The 24174-nt window shown below is 42.8% G+C and overlaps 1 protein-coding gene and 1 long non-coding RNA gene across 7 annotated transcripts in view; one reads left to right on the forward strand and one right to left on the reverse strand.

Annotated features, from left to right (window-relative positions):
- IL20RA (interleukin 20 receptor subunit alpha) overlaps window positions 1-23401 on the reverse strand; it is a 45319-nt gene extending 21918 nt beyond the window's left edge. For 2 of the 6 annotated variants that reach the window (XM_054492954.2, XM_054492951.2), the window contains exon 1: window positions 3050-3181. Coding sequence is in view for 1 of the 6 variants with exons in the window: in XM_054492950.2 (XP_054348925.1) it covers window positions 23096-23183 (88 nt within the window). In the remaining 5 variants the exon portion in view is untranslated. Of the gene's footprint in view, window positions 1-3049; window positions 3182-22568; window positions 22657-23095 lie in introns of those variants that run through there. The other 4 variants (XM_054492950.2, XM_054492953.2, XM_054492952.2 and 1 more) reach the window with 4 other exon arrangements.
- On the forward strand, window positions 2000-3203 carry LOC129039288 (uncharacterized). Its single transcript, XR_008503304.2, has 2 exons — window positions 2000-2200; window positions 3033-3203. It is a non-coding gene; the product is annotated as an uncharacterized LOC129039288 (long non-coding RNA).
- Window positions 23402-24174: the final 773 nt, after the last annotated feature.

Below are 24174 nucleotides of genomic sequence, written 5' to 3' on the forward strand. Positions count from 1 at the left end.
TGGTGCTGCCAACACCTTGATTTTGACTTCTAGCTTCCAAAACTGTGAGAGAATAAATTGTGTTTTTTTAAGTAAACCGGTGATACTTTGCCATGGCAGCCCTTAAATACTAACACAGTGCCTACCATGTGGATATCTTATGGTGAATAGACAGGTAAGTTCCTGCCCTTGCAGAGCTTCCAGGGCAGTAGGAAGAGAGACATCATTAAAAAGTAAAGACAAAAACAAATATATACATAAAAATTTGGTGATCAGACTAAGCAAGGGAGTAAGGCTGGAGTGATGGGTCACAGAACCTGTAAACACAGGGCCTTAGGAGAGGGCAGTGTTCTAGGCAGAGACCCCCAAGATGGGAAAGGGCCTATCCAAAAAGACAGTGTCTTTGGAACTGTCAAAAGATCAGTTTGGAAAGCTGACAAAGAGGACAGTGGCCAAGATGAAATCTAAGGAGTACAAAGGAGCTAGATCCCCTATCTCTCTAAACTCTGGGAAAAAGTCTGGATTATATTTGAAATCCATGGGAAAGTACTGAATCCTTTGCTGCAGGGGAAAATATGAACCTATTTATATTTCAAATGGATCACTTCACTGCTGAAGGGAGAAAAGACTGGATAGACCAAGAGGAGAAGGGAGAAACCAGTGAGACCATAACTGCAGTAGCCCCATCGTGCACCAAGATGCAGGCTGTGGAGAGGGAGATGCGTGGGAAGCTTGGAGCTCAAGTTTCAAACTAGAAGTGGGACCTGCCGATGAAGCAGAACTGCACAGGTCCCATCAGGAAAAGAGTGGCTGTGCTGTGAAAGTAAAATTAACAGATGAAGATCTAGCAAGGAATACTCATGCTTTTATCTATTTTGATGATGCAAAGGAGTGATAAAAAATAGAATTAGGCCAGGTGTGTGGGCTCACACCTGTAATCCCAGCACTTAGGAAAGCCAAGGCAGGCAGATCACTTGAGGTCAGGAGTTTGAGACCAGCCTGGCCAACATGGTGAAACACTGTCTCTACTAAAAACACAAAAATTAGCCAGATACGGTGGCAGATACCTGTAATCCCAGCTACTTGGGAGGCTGAGGCATGAGAATTGCTTGAACCCAGGAGGTGGAGGTTGCAGTGAGCCAAGATCGCACCACTGCATTCCAGCCTGGGTGGCAGAGTGAGACTCTATCTAAAAACAAAACAAAACAAAGCAAAACAAAACAAAACAAGAGTTAGCACTTTTATTTAAAGGAAAAGAAATAGTACATTTAAAAAAGAAATACGATTTGATAACTAGTATTCTCTTTTGTTTAAAAAAATTTGCAAAGTTTTTAGGCACTGTGTTTGTTTCAAGTTTGAAAAGCAGGATGAAAGATTCCTGAATAAACATTTCAATGGAGAGAAATCAATTTTCTAACCTGCTAGTACTGATAAGGTCATTGAATCAACACCAAAGTGAAAACATGTCACACCCACATTGCTATAAGGAAATGTGTGCCAATTTATGGGTAACAAATGCATTTTAACGAATAGATTTATGGTCTGGAAGCACGGCTCTGATTCTCTGAGATATTTGAGATTTCACATCCCAAATTAAAAAGCCATTGGATTGGTGCACATAGTTTTATGTTTGGGGAGTGCCAGACCATCATGACTTTGGTTTGGTACACAAATTCTTCAGATGGGCAGGTCCAATGTCTCCTTTTGCAATTCTGCCAAATGCACCGTGTTCACCAGCCACACCAAAATACCTTCAATACCTGAACCTATGCTGTTTTTCCACACCTTTGCAGTTTAGGTCCCTTCCGCCTCCAGTACTCTTTTGGAACTAAGAGACCCCTTGGTCTTCCTTTTTATTCTTTTTTCTCTAAACTTCCCTTCTCGCTTCATTTCATTCATTTCATCTTCCAGGGCTGATACCCTTTCTTCCATTTGATCGCATCGGCTCCTGAGGCTTCTGCATTCTTCACGTAGTTCTCGAGCCTTGGTTTTCAGCTCCATCAGCTCCTTCAAGCACTTCTCTGTATTGGTTATTCTAGTTATACATTCTTCTAAATTTTTTTCAAAGTTTTCAACTTCTTTGCCTTTGGTTTGAATATCCTCCCGTAGCTCGGAGTAATTTGATCGTCTGAAGCCTTCTTCTCTCAGCTCGTCAAAGTCATTCTCCGTCCAGCTTTGTTCCGTTGCTGGTGAGGAACTGCGTTCCTTTGGAGGAGGAGAGGTACTCTGGTTTTTAGAGTTTCCAGTTTTTCTGCTCTGTTTTTTCCCCATCTTTGTGGTTTTATCTACTTTTGGTCTTTGATGATGGTGATGTACAGATGGGTTTTTGGTGTGGATGTCCTTTCTGTTAGTTTTCCTTCTAACAAACAGAACCCTCAGCTGCAGGTCTGTTGGAGTACCTGGCCGGCCGTGTGAGGTGTCAGTCTGCCCCTGCTGGGGGGTGCCTCCCAGTTAGGCTGCTCGGGGGTCAGGGGTCAGGAACCCACTTGAGGAGGCAGTCAGCCCGTTCTCAGATCTCCAGCTGCGTGCTGGGAGAACCACTGCTCTCCTCAAAGCTGTCAGACAGGGACATTTAAGTCTGCAGAGGTTACTGCTGTCTTTTTGTTTGTCTGTGCCCTGCCCCCAGAGGTGGAGCCTACAGAGGCAGGCAGGCCTCCTTGAGCTGTGGTGGGCTCCACCCAGTTCAAGCTTCCAGGCTGCTTTGTTTACCTAAGCGAGCCTGGGCAATGGCGGGCGCCCCTCCCCCAGCCTCGCTGCCGACTTGCTGTTTGATCTCAGACTGCTGTGCTAGCAATCAGCGAGACTCCGTGGGCGTAGGACCCTCTGAGCCAGGTGCGGGCTATACTCTCCTGGGGCACCGTTTCCTAAGCCCGTCGGAAAAGCACAGTATTCGGGTGGGAGTGGCCCGATTTTCCAGGTGCCGTCTGTCACCCCTGGAAGGGGAACTCCCTGACCCCTTGCGCTTCCCGAGGGAGGCAATGCCTCACCCCTGCTTCGGCTGGCGCACGGTGCGCTCACCCACTGACCTGCGCCCACTGTCTGGCACTCCCTAGTGAGATGAACACGGTACCTCAGATGGAAATGCAGAAATCACCCGTCTTCTGCGTCGCTCGCGCTGGGAGCTGTAGACCAGAGCTGTTCCTATTCGGCCATCTTGGCTCCTCCCCCCTTGGTCTTCCATGTGTGCATCATTGAATAAATATTGGCTTGTGCTATTTTAATGACATGATTGTGCTGTGATGTGTAGGGTATGTGTGGTCTCCACTAAAGTGTCCTGACCACAGACACCTGGGCAGGAGACTGATCTTTCCAGAGGAAGCAGAACTCAGAAGACTGAGGGAAGGGGCATCAACTCTGGACTCCCTTTGAGCTTTGAATGATGGAAGGATATGTGAGGATGCCCCTTTGAGTTGTGGGTTAAAGATGGCCTCTGCCTTCACAAAGTTGTGAGGAGTCAGCAAGGATCTATCCATTTAATGAACTTCGAGGTAATGATTGATTTCCTGTAGCTTGTAAGCCACATAAAGATTTGTGTCCCCTCTCAGTGTTTATTTGCCTTTTATTATATTATACCTTGGCACCATAAATGGAATGTGTGTGTTCCTCCTCCCCATCAAAAAATTTACAGGTTAAATCCTAACACCCAATGTATGGTGTTTGGAGGTGGGGCGTTTGGGAGGTGATTAGGTCATAAGGACAGAGCCCTCATGAGTGGGATTAGTGCCCTTATAAAAGAGGCCCCAGAGAGGTCCCTCACCCCTTCCAACACGTGAGGACATAGTGAGAAGATGACCATCTATGAACCAGGAAGTGGGCCCTCCCCATCCACCAAATCTGCCTTGATCTTGGACTTCCCAGCCTTAGAAGTGTGAGAAATAAACTTCTGTTGTTTATAATTCACTCAATCTATCACATTCTGTTCTAGCAGCTAGAATGAACTAATGCATTTGGTCTTTGGGAAATTCTTCTAGCCCAGCTTCATTTATGCTCTAGCACCAAAGGAAAAAGTTCTCTGTTTGCTCTCGGGTCCTTCCAGTAGGAAGATAATGGATTAATAAGATAGATCTAAATGGGTAAATTTATCATTAGTGGAGTTTTATAAAATGCGGCTGCTACATTGGTTCTAAGAGTTACCAGGTCTGTAAGCATAGCAAAATGGTTTGTGACCTTTTCCTAATGGCCTTAAAGTGAATACTAGGGTCATCATCTAAGTATGTTACAGTTTTAATTATATGTCTGACAGTAAAAGTTATTTCTTTTTTGTTGTACTCAAGGAAAAGCCTATGCATACGTGAGTGCCTGATGAACACCAGTTAAAAGGGTAAGGTTCTCAGGGTGAACTCATAAACAGCCAGGGTAATCAGCCTCTGTGGTTAACCCAACCTCTCTTTTGTGGCTGAGGCATTTAGACTTTCCCATTATGGCCAGCACATTCATTAACCAGTACAGAAAGGAAACAATTCGCAAAAGACTGGACAGCCAAATGTGATCACTTCTGAAGACTCCCCTTTGGGACCATTCAAGTTTCTGAAGCTTATGACCAACTGGGGCAGCCTTAGCATTTCAGAAGCCCTGCTCCACATTGCTCAGAAAAGGTCCCCAGATGTCCTACCCCCTTTACCCTTCTAAAGCTGAAGCTGTGAAGGAATCAGAGGCTCTGATCTGTTGGACACCAGGTCTTATAAGGTCTTTGTATTCTCAGTGTCTGGCAAATAAATGCTTTGGAAATGAACTGACCAGGAACTCTTCGGGCTGACATAAATCATGGCAGATCCTAGATTCACATGAGCATTGAATTGAAGTGGAACAGCTTGAACTACCAAATCTGTGTAGCTTGAAATCACCTTGGTAAGCTTACATTACACACAGGATCTGCACAGTCAGAAGATACTCAACAGCTGCGTTTTAACGAAGGCACAGTAACCCATGGCATGGCAAGTGGTTGCTACATATTTTATGTGTATTTTTAAATAGGAAAATACCTTCATAGGCTTGTAGAGAAAGAAAATTTCCATCCCAAGTGAGTTTTCTACTGTGGGAACAAGGTTAAAAGGCAGTACAGAAACACCAGGGGATGACTGACTAATTTCAGGAAGCGGATGTTGTAAACAATGACATTCTAACCGCCAAAGAGCAAAACAGGTATGACTGCCTTCACATAGATTATCTTAAGCATTGTTTTAATTTCATCATACTGAAAGGAACGGCATGTTTTCTTCTGTCCCAACTTACAAACCCTTTCTCTTGAAAAATATTAATTGATCTCCCTTCTTCTTCCTAATTATATATCAAGTTCCCACAAAAAGTAAGTCTTCTTTTTCTTTTTTTTTTGAGATGGAGTGTCACTCTTGTTGCCCAGGCTGGAGTGTAGTGGCACAATCTTGGCTCACTGCAACCTCCGCCTCCCAGGTTCAAGTGATTCTCCTGCCTCAGCCTCCTAAGTAGCTGGGATTACATGTGCCCGCCACCATGCCCAGCTAATTTTTGTATTTTTAGTAGAGATGGGGTTTCACCATGTTGGCCAGGCTGGCCTCAAACTCCTGATCTCAGGTGGTCCACCCGCCTTGGCCTCCCAAAGTGCTGGGATTACAGGCTTGAGCCACCACGCCTGGCTGAAAAGTAAGTCTTCTAAACAGCACTTACAATATGATTCAGTGAGGACCTACCTGAGAAAAAAGCTGCACAACTGTCTTCTATAAGGGACAGAGCACGATCTGGTGCTAGCATTAGTTCCTTTGCACTTGATTTTCTTCCCCTAACCACCACCTCACTATTATTTCTCTGACCAATTGCTGGACCGGTGCACTGCCTCAGTTTTCTCTGTAATAATACTGTCCATTCTTACGAGGTACTGCCAACTGCCCTAACCCAATGGTTTCTAGTAATTGTTTATGTGAGTAGCTCAGGGAGAGATTCCAGAACAAAAGTTCTAGAGTCACACTGGAGCCTACTCCATGCTCTACGTCTTACCAGCCATGTGCCCTCAAGTCAGTTACTTAACCTCTGTGCCTCAATTTCCCCATTTGGAAAATGGAACAGTACTATCTGCCTCTTAGGCTTGTTGCAATGATTAAGATTCTTCACATAGAGCTCCTGGAACAGTGCCCGGCACAAAGAAAGAGCTCAGTAATTACTCGCTCAGTATTGTCCTCCAAAGTTACTATCCTCATTTTACAGCTTACTGGATAGAGGCCCAGGGAGGTTGAATGACTTGCCCATGGTTTTTCAGCCATTTGGTGGATGCTCAGGCCCAAGTGTGCTGGCCAAGACAGGGTTCTCGCCCGGGATACTTACATTTAGGTGAGTGGGAAATGCTCCCAAGTACAGTGTTGTGGGAAGAAAAGATTATATGACCAAGATCAATTTTGCATATTAAAGATTGTAGCTTCTAAGGAAAGATATAAGAAAGTCACTGAGGTAAACTCAAGTATTATTCTTTTAAGCTTTTCCTGGTGGAACTGTTCACAGTTATATTCGTGTGACAAATAGTTACTGGCACCTACTATGGGCTAGAAGTAGAATATATGATAGGCACGGGGGTACAGTTGAGGACAGAAATAGACAGAAGGGCTGGGTGTAGTGGCTCATGCCTATAATCCTAGCACTCTGGGAGGCTGAGGTGGTTGGATCACCTGAGGTCAGGAGTTCAAGACCAGCCTGGCCAACATGGTGAAACCCCATCTCTATTAAAATTACAAAAATTAGCTGGGCATGGTGGCGTGCCCCTGTAGTCCCAGCTACTTGGGAGGCTGAGGCAGGAGAACAGCTTGAACCTGGGAGACAGGTTGCAGTGAGCTGAGATCATGCCACTGCACTCCAGCCTGGGTGACAGGGCGAGACTCCATCTAAAAAAAAAAAAAAAAAAAAAAGAAATTGACAGAAAGCCCTGCTCTCGTGGAGGAGATATTTTCTGAGTCTGGGGCACAACCCATCAATATATACTTTCTCTGCCAGGTACCTGCACATTTATATGGATGAGCAATACATAAGTCATACAGAAAAATTGGTGTTATTTCTTTATGGCCACACCTCAGTAAGTAAATCTATGTGCTTAAACATGTTTTTTTTAGTATTTTGCTGTTGGTGCTTCATAGCAAGTAAGACTTTAACATAGAGAATATTTAAAATAAAATAAATCCATTGAATTTTACCCACTAAAGAGAGTGTCTATCTTCAAAGTTGTTTACTTGGGAGGGTTTATGATTATTCTCATGATACTTCTTAGCTCATGGCATTTGAGGGATGCTTCCTTTCAGCTACAATTATCTTCAAAGGTAGCTTAGAAACATGCAAAAAAATTCAATCTCATTTTTTAAATGGTTACATCTTGTTTTTGCTCAATATAGCATTTCCCAGCTTGATCACCCAAACTTGTGGAAAGTGGCTTTCAATGCTTTCAACAATAAAATTCATTCTCCCAAGTTGAAAGTTTGCCACTCATTGGGATATTCTGATCAGTGTGTGCCAAGCTGTACCTGCAACTGAGAAAAGGGAGCTTATGAAATTCATTGTTGTGAGATTTTTGTGTGTAGCCTCCCATAATGACTATTATTAATTTGTATAAGCCAGCCCCATTGTTAGAAAACCAGTCCCACTACTTTATGTCATCTCTTAGATTATATAAAGCTCTTCCCTTACCTTTTAGAAAATAAACTTTTTGGGCCAGGCACGGTGGCTTGCACCTGTAATCCCAGCACTTTGGGAGGCCAAGGTGGGTGGATCACCTGAGGTCAGGAGTTCGAGATCAGCCTGACCAATATGATGAAACTCCATCTCTATTAATAATACAAAATTAGCCGGGCATGGTGGTGTGTGACTGTAGTCTCAGCTAGTCAAGAGGCTGAGACAGAAGAATTGCCTGAACCTGGCAGGCAGAGGTTGTAGAGAGCTGACATTGCTCTACTGCACTCCCACCTGGGCAACAGAGCAAGACTGCGTCATAACATAACATAACATAACATAACATAACATAACATAACATAACATAACATAACATAACATAACATAACATAAAATAACTTTTTGAGAGTGAGAACCTAATATTCTTCACAAGTTATAATCTCCAAAGCGTCTCAATTGGTAGTAATGATCATTATAGTAACTGGAAAAGTAGATTCGAATGTGGGTTGAAATCTTTACTACTTGATAATATGCCTCAGAAGGGAAAATATAAAAGAAAGAACAAGGTTAAAGACAAACTGTTTGGGACCACTAAAGTACTGAAAAGAATAGCTGTTGGAAACTCCAAGTTCAATCAGTAACTATTTCTTAAATATCGACTCTTTATTCCTCAAATCATTTTCAACACTAGTACTTCTTTTTATCCTCCTAGAGGCGATGCAATTCTTCCACTAATATCTTCATGACTTGAAATTTTCAGAAGGAAAGTCAACAAGATAAAAGTGTAAGAAAAAATAATAGAAAAGGTAAAAAAATGAGGCAGAAATGATTAAATGGTAAATGATGGACAAAAAAGCATTAGAGAAAGGGAGGAAAATAGAGATTCTTTCATTTTCATTAAAGAATTATAGTGGAAAATGTCAGTAGTTTGTGATTTTTTTTTTTTTGAGACAGAGTCTGACTCTATCACCCAGGCTGGAGTGCAGTGGCTCAATCATAGCTCACTGCAGCCTCAAAATCCTGGGCTCAAATGATCCTCCCTCTTCAGTCTCCTGAGTAGCTGGGACTACAGATGCATGCCACCGTGGCTGGCTAAGTTTTAAAACATTGTTTTGTAGAGACGGGGTCTCACTAATGTTGCCCAACCTGGTCTCAGACTTTTGGGCTCAAGCAATCCTCCTACCTCAGGCACCCAAACTGTTGGGATGACAAGCGTGAGCCACCATGCTCAGCCACCAGTTTTCAATGCATATATCAGTAAGTACTTCAGAAAGCTGAAAAGCAACAGCAAGGCTATTTGGCAAAGAATAAGTAAGATTAATGGGATGAAAAACAGTATAACTCTTTTCCCTCATGACACACACTTCTGGGTGCCTCCTTTACTCATAAAGACCACATGTCCCCATCATCAGCTTTCCCAAAGTTTTATATTTATGTATTTAATTTACACTTTCACATGTGACATTGTCCTTAGGAGGGATAGAAAGAGTAAAGAAAAAGGAACAGGGGGACAAGGCAATAACTAACATTATTTTTGTTGCCTTTCTCCAATGATTTAATCTTAACCAATCATTTAGAAAGGCAGTGAAAATAATGTTAGTTTATTGATTAACCCCAAGAGTTTGTTCTTTTTCTTTTTGAAAGGGAAAAAAAAAAAATGTTTCCTGATACTCAGATGTAACTTTTCAATTTGCCCAGTGGATCAGTACAGGGATGATTCAAACATTCCTTGGACATCTCTGGAGTATGCTTTCAGCATCACCTCCCCTTCACCTCCTCCACTATTATGTACCCATTCTCACCTTTTATACTTATTTCCTCCTAGCCACCCATCTCAACAGTTACTATTCATTGTAAATTTTACTATTCCTTACCATTAACAATAACTATTGTTATTATATGAATAACTGCCATTATTATCAGTAATAAACATTGCCATGAATTACTTATCTGTGGGAAGCAGGCAAATGGCAGGCCAATGGCAGTGGACATCAAAAGACTTAAAACAGCCAGCCCATTTCCTCCAAGCACATCCAATTCACTCACCTATGCTGGATACCCTTCCTGCACAAGTTACCTTCCAGCCCATAACAGCCACAATAAATTAACAAACAGTGCTGTTGCTGGGGCCCTGGATGATACAATGTACAGCTGGGTGTAGCTGGGTAACTGCACTGCTAGCTCAAAGATCAACTTAAACCACTGGTGCACACTTCAGAAATAACGTCATGTGCTGCATAACGACGTTCAGTCAATGATGCTGGTCCCATAAGATGATGTATATATAAGATGTGTATCTATTTTTAGATACACAAATACCATTGTGTTACAAATGCCTACAGTATTCAGTACAGTAGCATGCAGTACAGATTGGTAACCTAGGAGCAATTGGCTATGCCATATATCCTAGGTGTGTAGTGGTAGGCTATTTCATTTAGGTTTGGGCAAGTACATTCTATGATGTTTGCACAAGGATGAAATCGCCTAAGGACACACTTCTGAGAAGGTATCCCCATCATCAAGTGATGCTTCACTGCACAGAACTATGTCCTTCACGTAATCCTGTATCAGGTTGTGATCAAGAAAATGAAAGAGGATGGTTATCTAGTATGAGGCTGGGTGTATTGGCTCATACCTGTAGTTACAGCATTTTGGGAGGCCGAGGTGGGCAGATCACTTAAGGCCGGGAGTTCTAGACCAGCCTGGCCAACATGGCGAAACCCCATCTCTACTAAAAATACAAAAATTAGCCGGGTGTCGCAGCGCACGTGCCTGTAATCCCAGCTACTTGGGAGGCTGAGTCATGAGAATCACTTGAACCTGGGAGGCAGAGGTTGTAGTGAGCCAAGATCGTGCCACTGCACTCCAGCCTGGGCGACACAGCAAGATTCTGCTTCAAAAAAAAAAAAGAAAATAAATCCAGTATGGTATCCACTTGGTATGAATTAGAATAAGCTCTGTGGAGAGGAAAAAGATTGTTGTGTTGTTGCATAGGTGGTAATGTGGGGAGCCTCCTGGGGGAAATGTAAGAAATGTGGAGTGTTAGGCAGGGGCTAGTCTCAGTGGCAGGAGAGAGCTGGTGGGAACCAGGGTACAGAGGCCAGCCCCAAGGACAGAATGACAGGGCAGGTTCCCTCAGGCAGGTGGAGGGCACAAGGCAGGTGAAGTGATGGCCTGGTACTGCCCAGGAAGTGGTCATCTCTGGGCCTCAGAAATCATGGAACCCTACTCCTTCATAGATGAGAAAACCAAAGCCCATTCAAGGTAAGTGACTTGCCCACAGAGGGCAGTGGACGAGGAGGGGCTGAACTTCCATCCTCTGATTTCCTGATTGCTATTCTTTCCACGTGGCCCTGAGATCGTGGCTCCAAGTTCTCACTTTCTGTTTTGGTGGAAGCATTTGTGTACAGTAATTTCAATGTTGCATTTCTTTTAACTTTCAAGAAAATAATGAATAGTATTTACTTCTGCTGATTGTTGCTTGGAATTTGGAGGCAAATGAGATTGACGGCATGATCTCAACTGGAATCTCAGACTTTCCAATCACACACCAGGAAGATGGAAGTGTTCAGTAGCCATCAAGAACACTATCAGAATGGTGAGTTGTTTTGAGGGTGACCAGGACTAGGATCAGACCTCTTCAAGGCTGAATTACGCCTTGATAAAGTGTGTAACTAAATGCAGTAAAATGAACAGAGATTCCACATGCTGAACAGGCCTTACAGAAGACTGGCTCTTTGAGGTACTTACATTATTTTGCCACAAGATATAAAACAAGAGTAATCAGGATAAAAGCAGGGCAATAATGAAGAGATGCCCACAAAGAAGAGTCCAAGTCCCTTGTATTAGTTTCCTAGGGCTGCCAAAACAAAGTACCACAAACTAGGTGGCTTAAAACAATAGACATTCATTATCTCACAGCTCTAGAGGTTGGACGTCTGATATCAAGGAGTCAGCAGGGCCACACTCCCTCAGATGGTTCTAGAAAACTATATTTCGTTGCCTCTTTCAGCTCCTGGTGGCCCCAGGTGTTCCTTGGCTCATGGCAACATCACTCCAGTCTCTGTCCACCTTGGCCTTCATGTGGCTTTTCTGAGTCCCATCCTCTTCTTACAAGGACACCAGTCCACCCTAATTCTGGGATGATTTCATCATGAAATCTAATATAGTTTGGATATGTGTCCTTGCCCAAATCTCATGTTGAAGTACTAAAAATTCCCAATGTAAGAGGTAGGGCCTGGTGGGAGGTGATTGGACCATGGGGGTGGATTTCTCATGAATGGAATGCCCACAGAGTGGGCATTAGTGGTTTAGCACCACCCCCTTGGTGCTGTTCTCCTGATACTGAGTGAGTTCTCACAAGATCTGGTTGTTTAAAGTGTGTAGCACCTCCCCACCATCGCTCTCTCTTGTTTCTGCCCAGGCCATGTGACATGCTTGCTCCCCTTCCACCTTCTGCCATGATTGTAAGTTTCCTGAGGCCTCCCCAAAAGCCAAGCAGATGCCAGCACCATGCTTCCAGTGTAGCCTGTAGAATCAAGTGCCAATTAAACTTTTCTTTATAAATTTCCCAGTCACAGGTATTTCTTTGTAGAAAGGCGAGAATGGACCAATACAAAATTCTGAACTAATTACATCTGCAAAAACTGTACTTCCAAATAAGGTCATATTCTGAAGTTGTAGGTGGAAATTACTTTTGAGAGGACACTATTCAATTCACTGTTTCATTGGAACACCTCCAGAAACAACTTGGATACTGGACCAGGCAAGACAGTCCCTTTGATCTTGTTCATGAAAGTTAACAGAGTCCTTAAAGGACTGGGTTGACTCAGGAAGTGGTAAATAGTACCTATGTCAGAAGCCACAGCATAATGTGTGCCTTTTGATTACTGTGGTTTGAGTGAGTATTGCAAAGAGCCGCAGACCACAGTGGCTTGTTGAGGCTGCCAGTGATCTTGAGGTCAGTGTCCTACAGTCACAAAACTCCTGACTCCTACCCACTAGATGACTACCACTCAGAAAAATCATCCTTTCCATGGGATTTTGCTGTTATTGGATTTTTGTTTGTTTGTTCATTTTTAGTGTTTTAAGAAAGAAATGTATATGAAAAGGAATATTAACTACTTGGTAATTTATATATGGAATATGCTGACAGCAGGACTTAGCTTTATTTGTTTGCTAATATTTAAATTTAAAAGACCTGAATTTATTTTATTTTATTTTTTATATTCAATTTTATTTTATTTTAAATTTCAGGATACATGTGCAGAATGTGCAGGTTTATTACATAGGTAAACGTATGCCACAGTGGTTTGCTGCACCTATCAACCCATCACCTAGGTAATAAGCCCTGCATGCATTAGCTGTTTATCCTGATGCTCTCCCTCCCCCAGCACCCCTCACAGGCCCCGGTGTGTGTTGTTCCCCTCCCTGTGTCCATGTGTTCTCATTGTTTAGCTCCCACTTAAGAGTGAGAACATGTGGGCCAGGTGCGGTGGCTCACGCCTGTAATCCCAGCACTTCGGGAGGCCAAGGCAGGCAGATCACAAGATCAGGAGATGGAGACCATCCTGGCTAACACGGTGAAACCCCATCTCTACTAAAAATATAAAAAAAAAAAATTAGCTGGGCGTGGTGGCGAGCGCCTGTAGTCCTAGCTACTTGGGAGGCTGAGGCAGGAGAATGGTGAGAACCCGGAAGGCGGAGTTGCAGTGAGCCGAGATTGTGCCACTGCACTCCAGCCTGGGCGGAAGAGCGAGACTCCATCTCAGAAAAAAAAAAAAAAAGAAAAAAGAGTGGGAACATGTGGTATTTGGTTTTCTGTTCTTGTGTTAGTTTGCTGAGGATAATGGCCTCCAGCTTCATCCATGTCCCTGCAAAAGGACATGATCCCATTCCTTTTTATGGCTGCATAGTATTCCATGGTGTATACTACCACATTTTTAAAAAGATCTAAATTTATATTGAATTATAAATATTTTATATAACATAGATGGCAACCTACTTACGACTACTGATTGAATTAATATGGTTTTTACTAAAAGTATTTAAGGTATTTATTCATAGAAAGGCATTTACTTGGATATCAAATTTCTTTTCTGATTCACCTTTTATCCTTGAGTAAGGAGAATGTGATGTGATATATATATACGCATATATGTATATTAATTAACCAACAACTCTTATAAGTCTCAGTTTAAAGGACCTTCCTATAGGAAGCCCTGCCTGACACCATTATTAGATCAGTTGTCTTATCCTATGCTTCCAAAGAAACTGTTTTCCGAAATTCTGGCATTTACATTTTAATGCAATCACTTACTTGTCTATATTTCTCTGAAGACTAAATGAAGAAAGGGACCTTGTTTTCTTGTTCACCCTGAAGCCTAGAACAGCTCCTCATATGTATAAAAGGATGACACTGAATGAATGAGTGAGCAAAAAGCACTCGAAGCATTATTTAGAAATTACACTGAGTCAGGATATAGTTAATCGTTTTGAAAACTCAAAATGGATGCATGGGGTATTAAGGTAATCCTATTTTGTTAAATCTGATCGCTTCAAATACCTCATTCCCTAAATTACGGGCTGCATGTGATATTCTACTTTGCACTTAAAATTGATAAGCTAATTTTTAAAATAATAAGTTGAGCATTTAGTAGATAATTTATAGACATTCTGCAACACAGATGGGTTCGTTGGAAAGGGAGAGGGATGCTGGGCTGGAAGACTATGGGTCGTTATGCCTTACATATGAAAACGGTCTTTGTTGGAACAACGGAGAGGATTTCTCAGGGCAAATGCTCCCTAGAGCAGCCAAGATGGGAGGCAGAGGTCTCAGAAGAGTGAGCTCCTCTGCTGGATAAATTTAAATGTCTTTATTCTTTATTAAGTATCCATTGACAGCTCTGCCTTATGGTCAAGTTATGGAAAGCACAAGAGAAGACCTCGTCCGGGCCCTCGACATTCTCAGTAGAGGCTTTGAGCTCTCACCCTTCTGCAAAAGTTTTCCTTCATTGGACACAGACTCCTAAACATGTTGGAGATGAGGAACCACTGCATGTGGCTGAGAAAACAGATTCTTTTCCACCATAGATGCCAAGCCCATGGATCCTGCTTGCTACTCTATAAATCTTTGAGGGTATGGTAGATGTGATGAGTTGAATTGTGTTGCCCAAAAGAAATATGTTGATATCCTAACTTCTAGCACTTCAGAATGGGATCTCATTCAGAAATAAGGTCTTTAAAGAGATGAGCAAGTTACAATGAGGTCATTAGGGTGGGCCGAAATGCAGTGTGACTGGTGTCCTCATAAAAAGGGAAATCTGAACACAGACAGACATGCAGAGTCTTCTGGAAGATTATGTGAAGGCAAACAGGAAGAAGGCCATGTAACGATCAGGGAGCCATCAGAGTGTTGTGTCTACAAGCCAAGGGGTGCCTAAGATTGCCAGCACCACCAGAAGCACTAAGAGGCACAGAATGGATTCTCCCTCACAGCCTTCAGAAAGAACGCACCCTGCTGACACCTTGATTTCAGACTTCCAGGCTCCAGGACTGTGAGGCAACAAAGTTGCGTTATTTTAAGCCACCCAGTTTGTGGCACTTTGCCATGACAGCCTTGAGAAGCTAATAGAGTAGGTGTCTGTTGCTTGCTTGTATCTTTCCTCAACAATGAGCACAATGTTTATTGAAAAGAAAAATGAACGCTCTAAGAGCTGCTGGAGTCTCCTGAAAGTGAAGATGAGGGGACTGATGTTGAGCAAAAAAACCAAAACAAAAGAAAACCCTGCAAAGTTGGTAAGGAGGAAATTTAAATAGGGTTGATAATGTAAACAAATGCTTTAACTAGGAAGCACATAGCTGCCAAAATATCCCACGTCATCAAAATGCAAATGTAGCTGTATGGAATGGAACTTTGGATTATCCAGCCAAGAGGAAGCTGGGTGAAAAGTATACATGGTATACACGTTGAAATCAAGAAGCATAAACAAAGCTTCCCCACAAGTCTGTACAGGACTAAGTATGCCTTTTCTCTGTGTTGTGGGTAGAGCTGGCATTTGCTTGAACAGTGGATAGTGATTGAAGTATCCATTTTGGTGGTGCAAAGTGTAATGCAGGGATCACTACCCTTAAAAAACAGACCCAATTTTGTATAGATAATATTTATAGTCAATGAAAATTGTCCTTTCAGAAAAGAGTAGCCTTAGTTGCATTTAAGACCATCGTCACAAGTTCTAGATAAAACACTATGCCATACTTTTATTCTCTATACTGTAAGAAGCAAACAGAAACAAAATCACCCCCAGAGCAAAATGAAATTGTACTAATACGAAATTCTGAGTTTGAATGAGGGTCTGTGTCTCATAGATGACAACAAAGAAAGGAGGGCGCCTTTTAGACATCAGAGGCCTGCATTTATCAAGAACCTGATGCTGAATCATTGGAGGGTAAATGAACCTTCCAAGGTTCAGTGTTTAGAATGTCGTAGACCAGCAGTCTCATCATGATCTATAGGAAGTCAGCCCGAGAGATTGCAAACCAACTGGAACATATGCTGGAAATACTGGGAGAGAGAAGGCACCTAGCAGTTTTCTGGGGAGGTGGTTTTCTGGAGAGGAAAGAAGACACAGAGGAAATGTGATGGTTGAATTCAATGATCTGAACAGCTTGTCCAGTATGACTTCATTGGCTTAGAATGAGGACTAACAGTGAGTGAATGAAAATGGAAGGATCAAGGCTCAGCTCATTTTATGAAAGAACTTTTTAATAGTTGAAACCTGCAGTGACAGGACATCCTGCCTGCCTGGGTGCAGGGTAGTGAGTATCCTGTGATGAGAGGTGCTCACACAGCAGACAGGTCATTACTTGGAAGTGATGCTGCAGAAGACAATCAAGAGAGTGGCAGCTGGGTGGGGTGACCTTTAAGGTCCTGTCAACTCTGGGTTTCTACATCAAAAGGAATTCTGAAAGATAAAGCAGTATTTAATTTTAATGTCTCTGACTAGCATACTTTCTGTCTATAGTTTTTTTGTTCTCTCTTTTTTTTTTTTTTTGAGACAGAGTCTTGCTCTGTTGCCCAGGCTGGAGTTGGAGTGGTGCGATCATAGCTCACTGCAGCCTCAAACTCCTGGGCTCAAGTGATCCTCCTGCCTCAGCTTCCCAAGCAGCTAGGCATTACCAAGCCTGGCTATTTTTAAAAATTTTTTTGTAGAGATGGGGTCTCTCCCGGCTGCTCTCAAATTCCTGGCCTCAAGTGACCCTCCTGCCTCAGCCTCCCAAAGCTCTGGGATTACAGGCATGAGCCATTGCCCTCGGCCTTGTTCTCCAATTTTATATGTAATTGATAGACCTTGGAATTGATTAAAGTGATTTAATTCATGTTTCTGATATCAAATTTTGTGTTATGTCATAAACTGTAGACTAAGAAAATGTAAAAATGCTGTCAGAACATCACGATGATAGCAAAAGTATAATGTTATAATTAAGATGGATAAAGTGATTTTACTCCATAAAATATACGCTGCCTTAAGCCTCAGAGGATCATTTTTTTAAATCAATACGGAAGTCAACATGTCAATGACACCTGGTAAAATTGTACTTTGAAGAAAATGGTGCAAATAGAAAGTCATTTTTAAAATGTAACGCATATAATGAAAGTTGCTTTTAAGAAAACCATACAACTTTACAGAACAACCATTTTGTGAAAAATACTATGCCAAGCACTAAAAAAGGCAACATAGAGATATACAGTTTTATTAAAAAGTTATAAAAACAGCAAATGTTTTACGTTGAAATGTTTATACTAAAATCTTAATTTTAAAGCAATAATCCCACTTGCCTATTGTCTTTACTCACAGTTTATGAGTAAATGAAATATATATGTCCTACCTTATGGTTCTAAGAGAGCTAAATGAAAAGGTATAATCAGGGAAGCGGTGATTCCTCCTCAGCCCTACTACCTCGTTCCTATTCCACGCCGCTTCCCATGGGTAACCATTCTCCTTGGCTGCTATCCAGGTCGTGGATACTGCCTTTCCTGAATTCATTCTAAAGGAAGCTGAGTAGTTCCAGGCAGGAGGAGTGCACATCGTAAGGAGTGAGGCTGGAGATACCTGTAGCCATAAGCTTGGATGTTGGGTACATGATACTCTCTGGGGAGGCTGGGGCTGGGCATCAAGCTGATAGATCAGGAGGCCTGCAAATCTATAGATAAGAAATCACCCCAAGTCTACTTGAAAGGCAATGGGAGAAAAGCTGGAAAAGAAGACATGCTTTTTTGATAAAAAGAACACTTGAGCGAGCAAATCCTCCATTAGCTGCAGTACAGAATCAGATTTAGACCTGGATCTTAAAACATACACATATTTGCTCATCGGTGCAAAAGAAATTCAGGAAAAATAAACAAGAAATGAAGGAGATGGCATGGAATGTGGACCAAGAACAAAGTAGAAATGATGTCAGAATATCACAATGACAGCATAAGTACAACATCGTAATCACATTTATAGTGTAATGGGAAAGAGGTGGTGGTATGGTGAGGAATAGAAAGGAGGTAGTAGGGCTCAGAAGGGAGCCACACTTCTCTGAGAAAACTGTTTTGTATAGCTCTGACTTTTATAAGCACAGTAATATTTCACCTAGCTGCCAAATGCCCCAAATGCCACAAACAAAACAACTAGCATGGGGCGGGGGGAACCCAAATTGTAATACAAGCAGTTTAACAAATGAACTGAACTTATCCCAAATGGATAGAATAACCACATCAAAAGGAGTAAAGAAAAAAAAGGACTAAGCCAGGTAACTTTGGTCAATAGTATCTTCATGGGATATTATAAAGCTTAAGACCAGAAAACTGTACATAAAGGCTATAATTTAGTAAGTACATGTTTTTCTCATAGGAGCATGAGATTGCTCATAGGAGCAATCCTGAAACTATTTATATTAGAATCAGGCAAATAAGTCTATTGTAGATAATGACATCTGGGTTTCTCACTGTTCGACAAAGAGGCTGTAAATGAAAGAGGAAGGCTAGAATGAAACTTGACTGTTAGGTTGAAATTGGCAGCATCTGGGTTTCTAACTGTTCGACAAAGAGGCTGTAAATGAAAGAGGAAGGCTAGAATGAACCTTGACTGTTAGGTTGAAGTTGGCGGCACCATTACAAACTCACGGTCTTAAATATATATACACACCCACAGATACATACAGAAATACAGATGTGTGTGTATAACTAGTTTAGTCTATACACACATATTTCCCAGCTCCGTCCACCGAGAGCACCTAGAAACAACATTCCAGTAGCAATAAGCATGCCTCACACCCAGATCTTGGTTTCTAAACACCTTTCTCCAATAGAAGGAACCAGAGCTTCCCGAGGAAGTCATTAATTCCAGGCCTGCGGCAGGGAAAACACTAGATGAGTCTGGAAGAGGGACACAGGAGCCAAACTGAAGGAACTCTTGGTGGCCAAAAATGGAACAGCATGAGCAATAAAACTGATAAGGATAGTATTGAATTATAAATGAAAGAATAAGACACATCCATGAGTCCATACTGATATACTTAACCAATTGAAAAAATACCTAAAAAGGGAAAAAAGATGACCTTTCCTTATAATAGAATTCCAATGAATAAATGTGGAAGAAAAGAGTGAAATAAAAAATCACTATTAGGTATAGTAGTTTTTACAGTCAAAATCCACCGATGGATACTAAAAATAGTTGGGTGTGAGTTTGGGGACAGGCAGGAGTTTTGCATAATCTCAAAGTATCTCTCTGCAAAATATTTATTAGTCACAAATTGAAAAATCATAACTTTATAGTAAGAAACTCTGAAGAGACCACCTTAACCAAGGGATCAAGGTTAACATCACCAATAAGAAGACATGTTGATATTACAAATCCTTTGAAGTGACAATTTATGTGGCATTTCTGCCAAAATTGAATAACCTAATTCTAAGCTTGAGGAAACTTTACATGAACCCAAACTGAGGGATATTCTAAGAAAAAGGTAACTGGGACTCTTCAAAAGTATCAAGGTCATGAAAGCAAAGAAAGGCTGAGGAACTGTCACCAGTTGGAGGAGACTAAGGGGACACGACCACTAAATGTAATGGGAGATCCTGGACTGGATCCCGAAACAGAAAAAGGGCATTATTGGAAAAATGGGTGATACTCCAGCAAGGTCTATAGTTTAGTGAGTAGTGTTATACCAGTGTTAATTTCCCGGTCTGAACATTGTACAATGGTTACATAAGATGTTCTAATTGGGAGAAACTAGGTGAGGGGGATATGGGAATTCTTTGTGCTATTTCTGAAACTTTTCTGCAAGTCCCAAATTAGTTCAAAATTAAAAGTTAAAAAAAGAAAATAATTCTGCAAATTTAATTGGTTCACTAGAATCATTTATGTCTCTGTGTATGTGTGTGTGTGTGAGTGAAGTATGTCCTGGAATAACTTCTCAGTGAAACAAAATAAGGAATGCTGCCATGTTTGTATCAAAGAAGAGACATTTTGACTAATACTCTCACTCCATTAAGTCATTCTAATAAGCATAGTTGTTGTTTTGGTATTTAGACTGCAATATAAAGCTCCAAAACTCAAGTTTATTTGTTAATAGACATCATAAGCTGCACTTTTTTCCTCTTTGGGGATTTAGGGAAGACCCTGTTTATATATATATATATATATATATATATATATACTTTAAGTTCTGGAATACATGTGCAGAACATGCAGATTTCTTACATAGGTATACATGTGCCATGGTGGTTTGTTGCACTCATCAATCTGTCATTTACATTAGGTATTTCTCCTAACGCTATCCCTCCCCTAGCCCCCACCCCCTGACAGGCCCCGGCGTGTGATATTCCCCTCCCTGTGTCCATGTGTTTCCATTGTTGAACTCCCTAGGGAAGACCTTCTTGAGGGAAGCACATTGGCAGTGAGAGGCCAAAGTGTGAGCAGGAGTTAGCTGGGAATAGAGTGGGACAGCAGCATTCTAGCAGAAGGGCTGCCAGTATGAATCTCCAGTAGGAACTTCCAGAGGAACTGCCAGTATGAGTGAGATGGGAAACACTTTGGCTTGCCCCAGGAAGTAGAAAAAGGCCAGGATAGCAGGAATTAGGTGGTGTGAGATAAGGCTGGAGAGACAGGCAGGAGTTGGCCACACAGGATCTTGTAGAAGAACTGAGAATGATTCCAGGAACAGTAGAAGCCTCTGAAGGGCTTTGAGCAGAGGAGACAGATGACCTGAGAAGTCACCATCTCCCACTCTATCTTAGTGACTTTAAATGCCTGTTTATATTATGCTAATCATGGTTCTTTATCTTTCCTGAGGACAGGATATGGGAATGGCCAACAGTGCAGAGTTTGATAAGCCATAAGGATAAACATCCCTGTGAAATTCTGTCCCTGGAGGGGTCCAAGAGTGAATGACAGCGTGTTGCACCTGCCTTGAGGGAGCCGCATAGACATTTTGAATTCCATTACAACTTTATCTGAAATGAAATACCAAGATTTCCCTACAAGGTTCATGACATGTTGAGGTTTTTTTTTCCTCTTTGGATGTTTTGGTATTTTGCAGCCTGATATGGCGCTGAGCTGTGAGACGAAATTTTTTAAAAGTTCAAAAAATGAGAGCATTAAAGCATTAATCTACCTGAGAGTGGCAAAGTCATAGAACCTTAGTAAGCCCACGTTGTACAGAAGACATTGTAGATAATCCTTCAATTAAGAGCAGGTAGTATCCAGGTAACTACATACATCTTCTAAGGTGGTCTTCCCAGCAGTCCTTAGACCTTAGCCCAAAGACCCAGGAGAGGACAGGAATACCCTAAGAAGAGCTAAGAAAGTAGTATCAAGGTCTCTTGGGTCAGAAAAGAGTTCTTACTGTTTGTTTTGCAAATTTTATTTTGAAGTCAAGAACATTACTACCTGGCAATGTCAGCACCCAACAATTTTATTTCTCTCTCTCTCTTTCTTTGTTTTTGTTTTTTTCCCCAAAGACAGGGTCTCACCCTTGCTCAGACTGGAGTGCAGTGGTGTGATCATAACTCACTGCAGTCTGGAACTCCTGGGCACACGGAGTAGCTAGGACTACAGGTGTTTGCCACCATGTTTGGCTAGTTTTCTATTTTTATTTTTTTAATTTTTAGTATAGACAAGGGTCTCCCTATGTTGCCCAGGCTGGTCTGAAACTCCTGGCCTCAAGCAATCCTCCCGCCTATGCCTCTGTCTCTCAAAGTGTTAGGATTACAGGTGTGAGCCACAGCGCCCAGCTTCTCTCTTCGATTAAAAATAAAAACAAATTTCTGTGTGTTAGTCGAAGGCTCAATATTTGCACGTCAGTCGTTTCTTCCCATTCAGCCTACCTGGGAATATTAAAAAGCAAAATAACTATAATTTCTGATAAATTTAGAAGATAAAATATTTTATGTATAATAGCTATCGTTCAAAATCTCTCCAAGATCTGTGTGCATACTTTTCTTACTGTTGTAACTATATTGAATTTAACTTTTTCTTTAACTACCAAGGACTCCAGATTCACCGTCAACTTTCTTCCTGCATTCACTCTTACTGTTCAGTTCTGGGTTAAAAGACAGCGGGGCCTGAACCAAGTGTCTACAAAGCACAGTATTTGGAGAAGCTTTGTTGTTGTTTTTTAAAATAATTTTTTAAAAAAGGGATCCCAGATATCTTGTTTTTTGTTTTTTTAAAAAATCTTTTTCTCATATACGAGAAATACAGGAAAAAAAAAGCAATCAGGTTAATGAATCATTCTGGTTTACTGGATTCCAATTGGTGGAGAATTTAAACTTAAAAACCAAACAAAACGAAAGAGCTCTTCAGTTACCTTATGTCGTAAACGAGTTAAAAGTTTTGTTATTTCTGAAAAATCAAAGAGCACTATCTGTACATGGTCATAACTGCAAAGGAAACAACGGCGTACCCAGGGCAGGGAGAGCTTACTTTAAGAAGCTGCGTCTTTCTGGATCCTGTTCCTTCGGGGCTGACCCTTTCGGGGAGTTTGGTTTTTAAAGCGCGGATCTAGCGACACGCGGCTTGCAGGACTGCGGGGCCCGGCGGCCGAGACGCGGCATCCACAGGGGCCCCTCCGCGCGGCCGCGGCGGTGGTGGCGGGAGCCTGGCACTGGCCGGCGAGGGGCCCCGCATGGTTACCGTCCCCGACCGCAACTCATAGGCTGTGGGCACCGCGCAGAGCGTCCCCCCCACCAAACTCCCCCCACCCCACCTCAATTCTCGAGACCGAAAGTGCGGAGCGCGGAGTCCCGCAAACTTGACCCCGAGCCAGGGTGCGCGAGGCGGCGGCGAGTGTCCCCCGGGCTCCCTGCAGCCCCCGGGCTGGAAGCGCCGGCCTCCGCGCACCTCCTCCTCTGCCCGCCCGAAAGCGAAACCTGGCCGGCGGGCAGGAGGGGAGACCTCGGCCTCGCGCTCTGCCCGGCCCCGGCCCGCACCTGGCGGCGCGACCCACATACCTGCCCGTCCCCAAGGCGCCGCCAGGAGCAGGAGCAGCAGCGGCGGCAGCAGCGGCGGCCGCGAGGCCGGGCGGCCGGGAGCCGGCATGGGCGGCGGGGCTGGGTCACATGTCAGGGGGCAGCAGACTGCTCAGTCCCACGCCCGCTGGGGCCAAGCGCGGCCGCGCGGCGCCCGCTCGGCGCCTGGGGCTCTGCGCGCCACGCTCCAGGCGACCCGAAGCCCAGGGCGCCTCCGCCGCAGCCGCGTCCCCCAGGCTTCCCCAGAAACCAAAGGCGAGCGACTCGCGGAGCCCCCACGCGCGCTCCTCCGGCTGCCCAGCTGGATGGCAGCGCGAGGGCAGTTCTCGCGGATTTATAGTCCCCAGCCACTCGGCTGTCAGTCCTGAGAGTCTGAGAGTTTCCACCTCTCGGGGTTCATACCCAGACCAACCGGGTCACTAGGCAGGTAAAACCTCCTTCTGGTAATGAGCGAGGCGAGTGCATTGCAAAGAGAATCTGGTATTCAGGCCGGTCTGATGGTCAGTTAAAGTTCAATATTGGAAGGTGGATGAAATAGAGAGTTATTTCTCAATATACAGTTAGGCACGCAGCCGTAGATCTTACAGTCATGCATCATTTAAGATGACAGGATTACCTCCTGAGAAATGTTTTAGGCGAGTTTCTTGTGTGAACATCTTAGAGTGTACTTATACACACCTATATGGTATAGCCTCTTACACGCCTACGCTATATGGTACAGGCTGTTGTTTGCTCCTAGGCTGCAAACATGTACAGCAAGTGACCATACTGAATACTGCAAGCAATTGTAACACAATGGTAAATATTTGTGTATCTAAACATGTCTGAACGTAGAAAAGGTACAGCAAAAGTACAGTATGAAAGATTTTAAAAATGGTACACCTGTATAGGACACTTTCCATGAATGGAGCTTGCAGGACTGGAAGTGGCTCTGGCTGATTCTGTGAGTGGTGAGTCAATGTGAAGGGCTAGGACGTCACTGTGTACTACTATAGGCTGTATAAACACTGTATTACACTTAGGCTATGCTAAATTTATTAAAAAATTATTTCTTCAATAAT

Source organism: Pongo pygmaeus, chromosome 5, assembly GCF_028885625.2.
Source record: "Pongo pygmaeus isolate AG05252 chromosome 5, NHGRI_mPonPyg2-v2.0_pri, whole genome shotgun sequence".
NCBI lineage: Eukaryota > Metazoa > Chordata > Mammalia > Primates > Hominidae > Pongo > Pongo pygmaeus.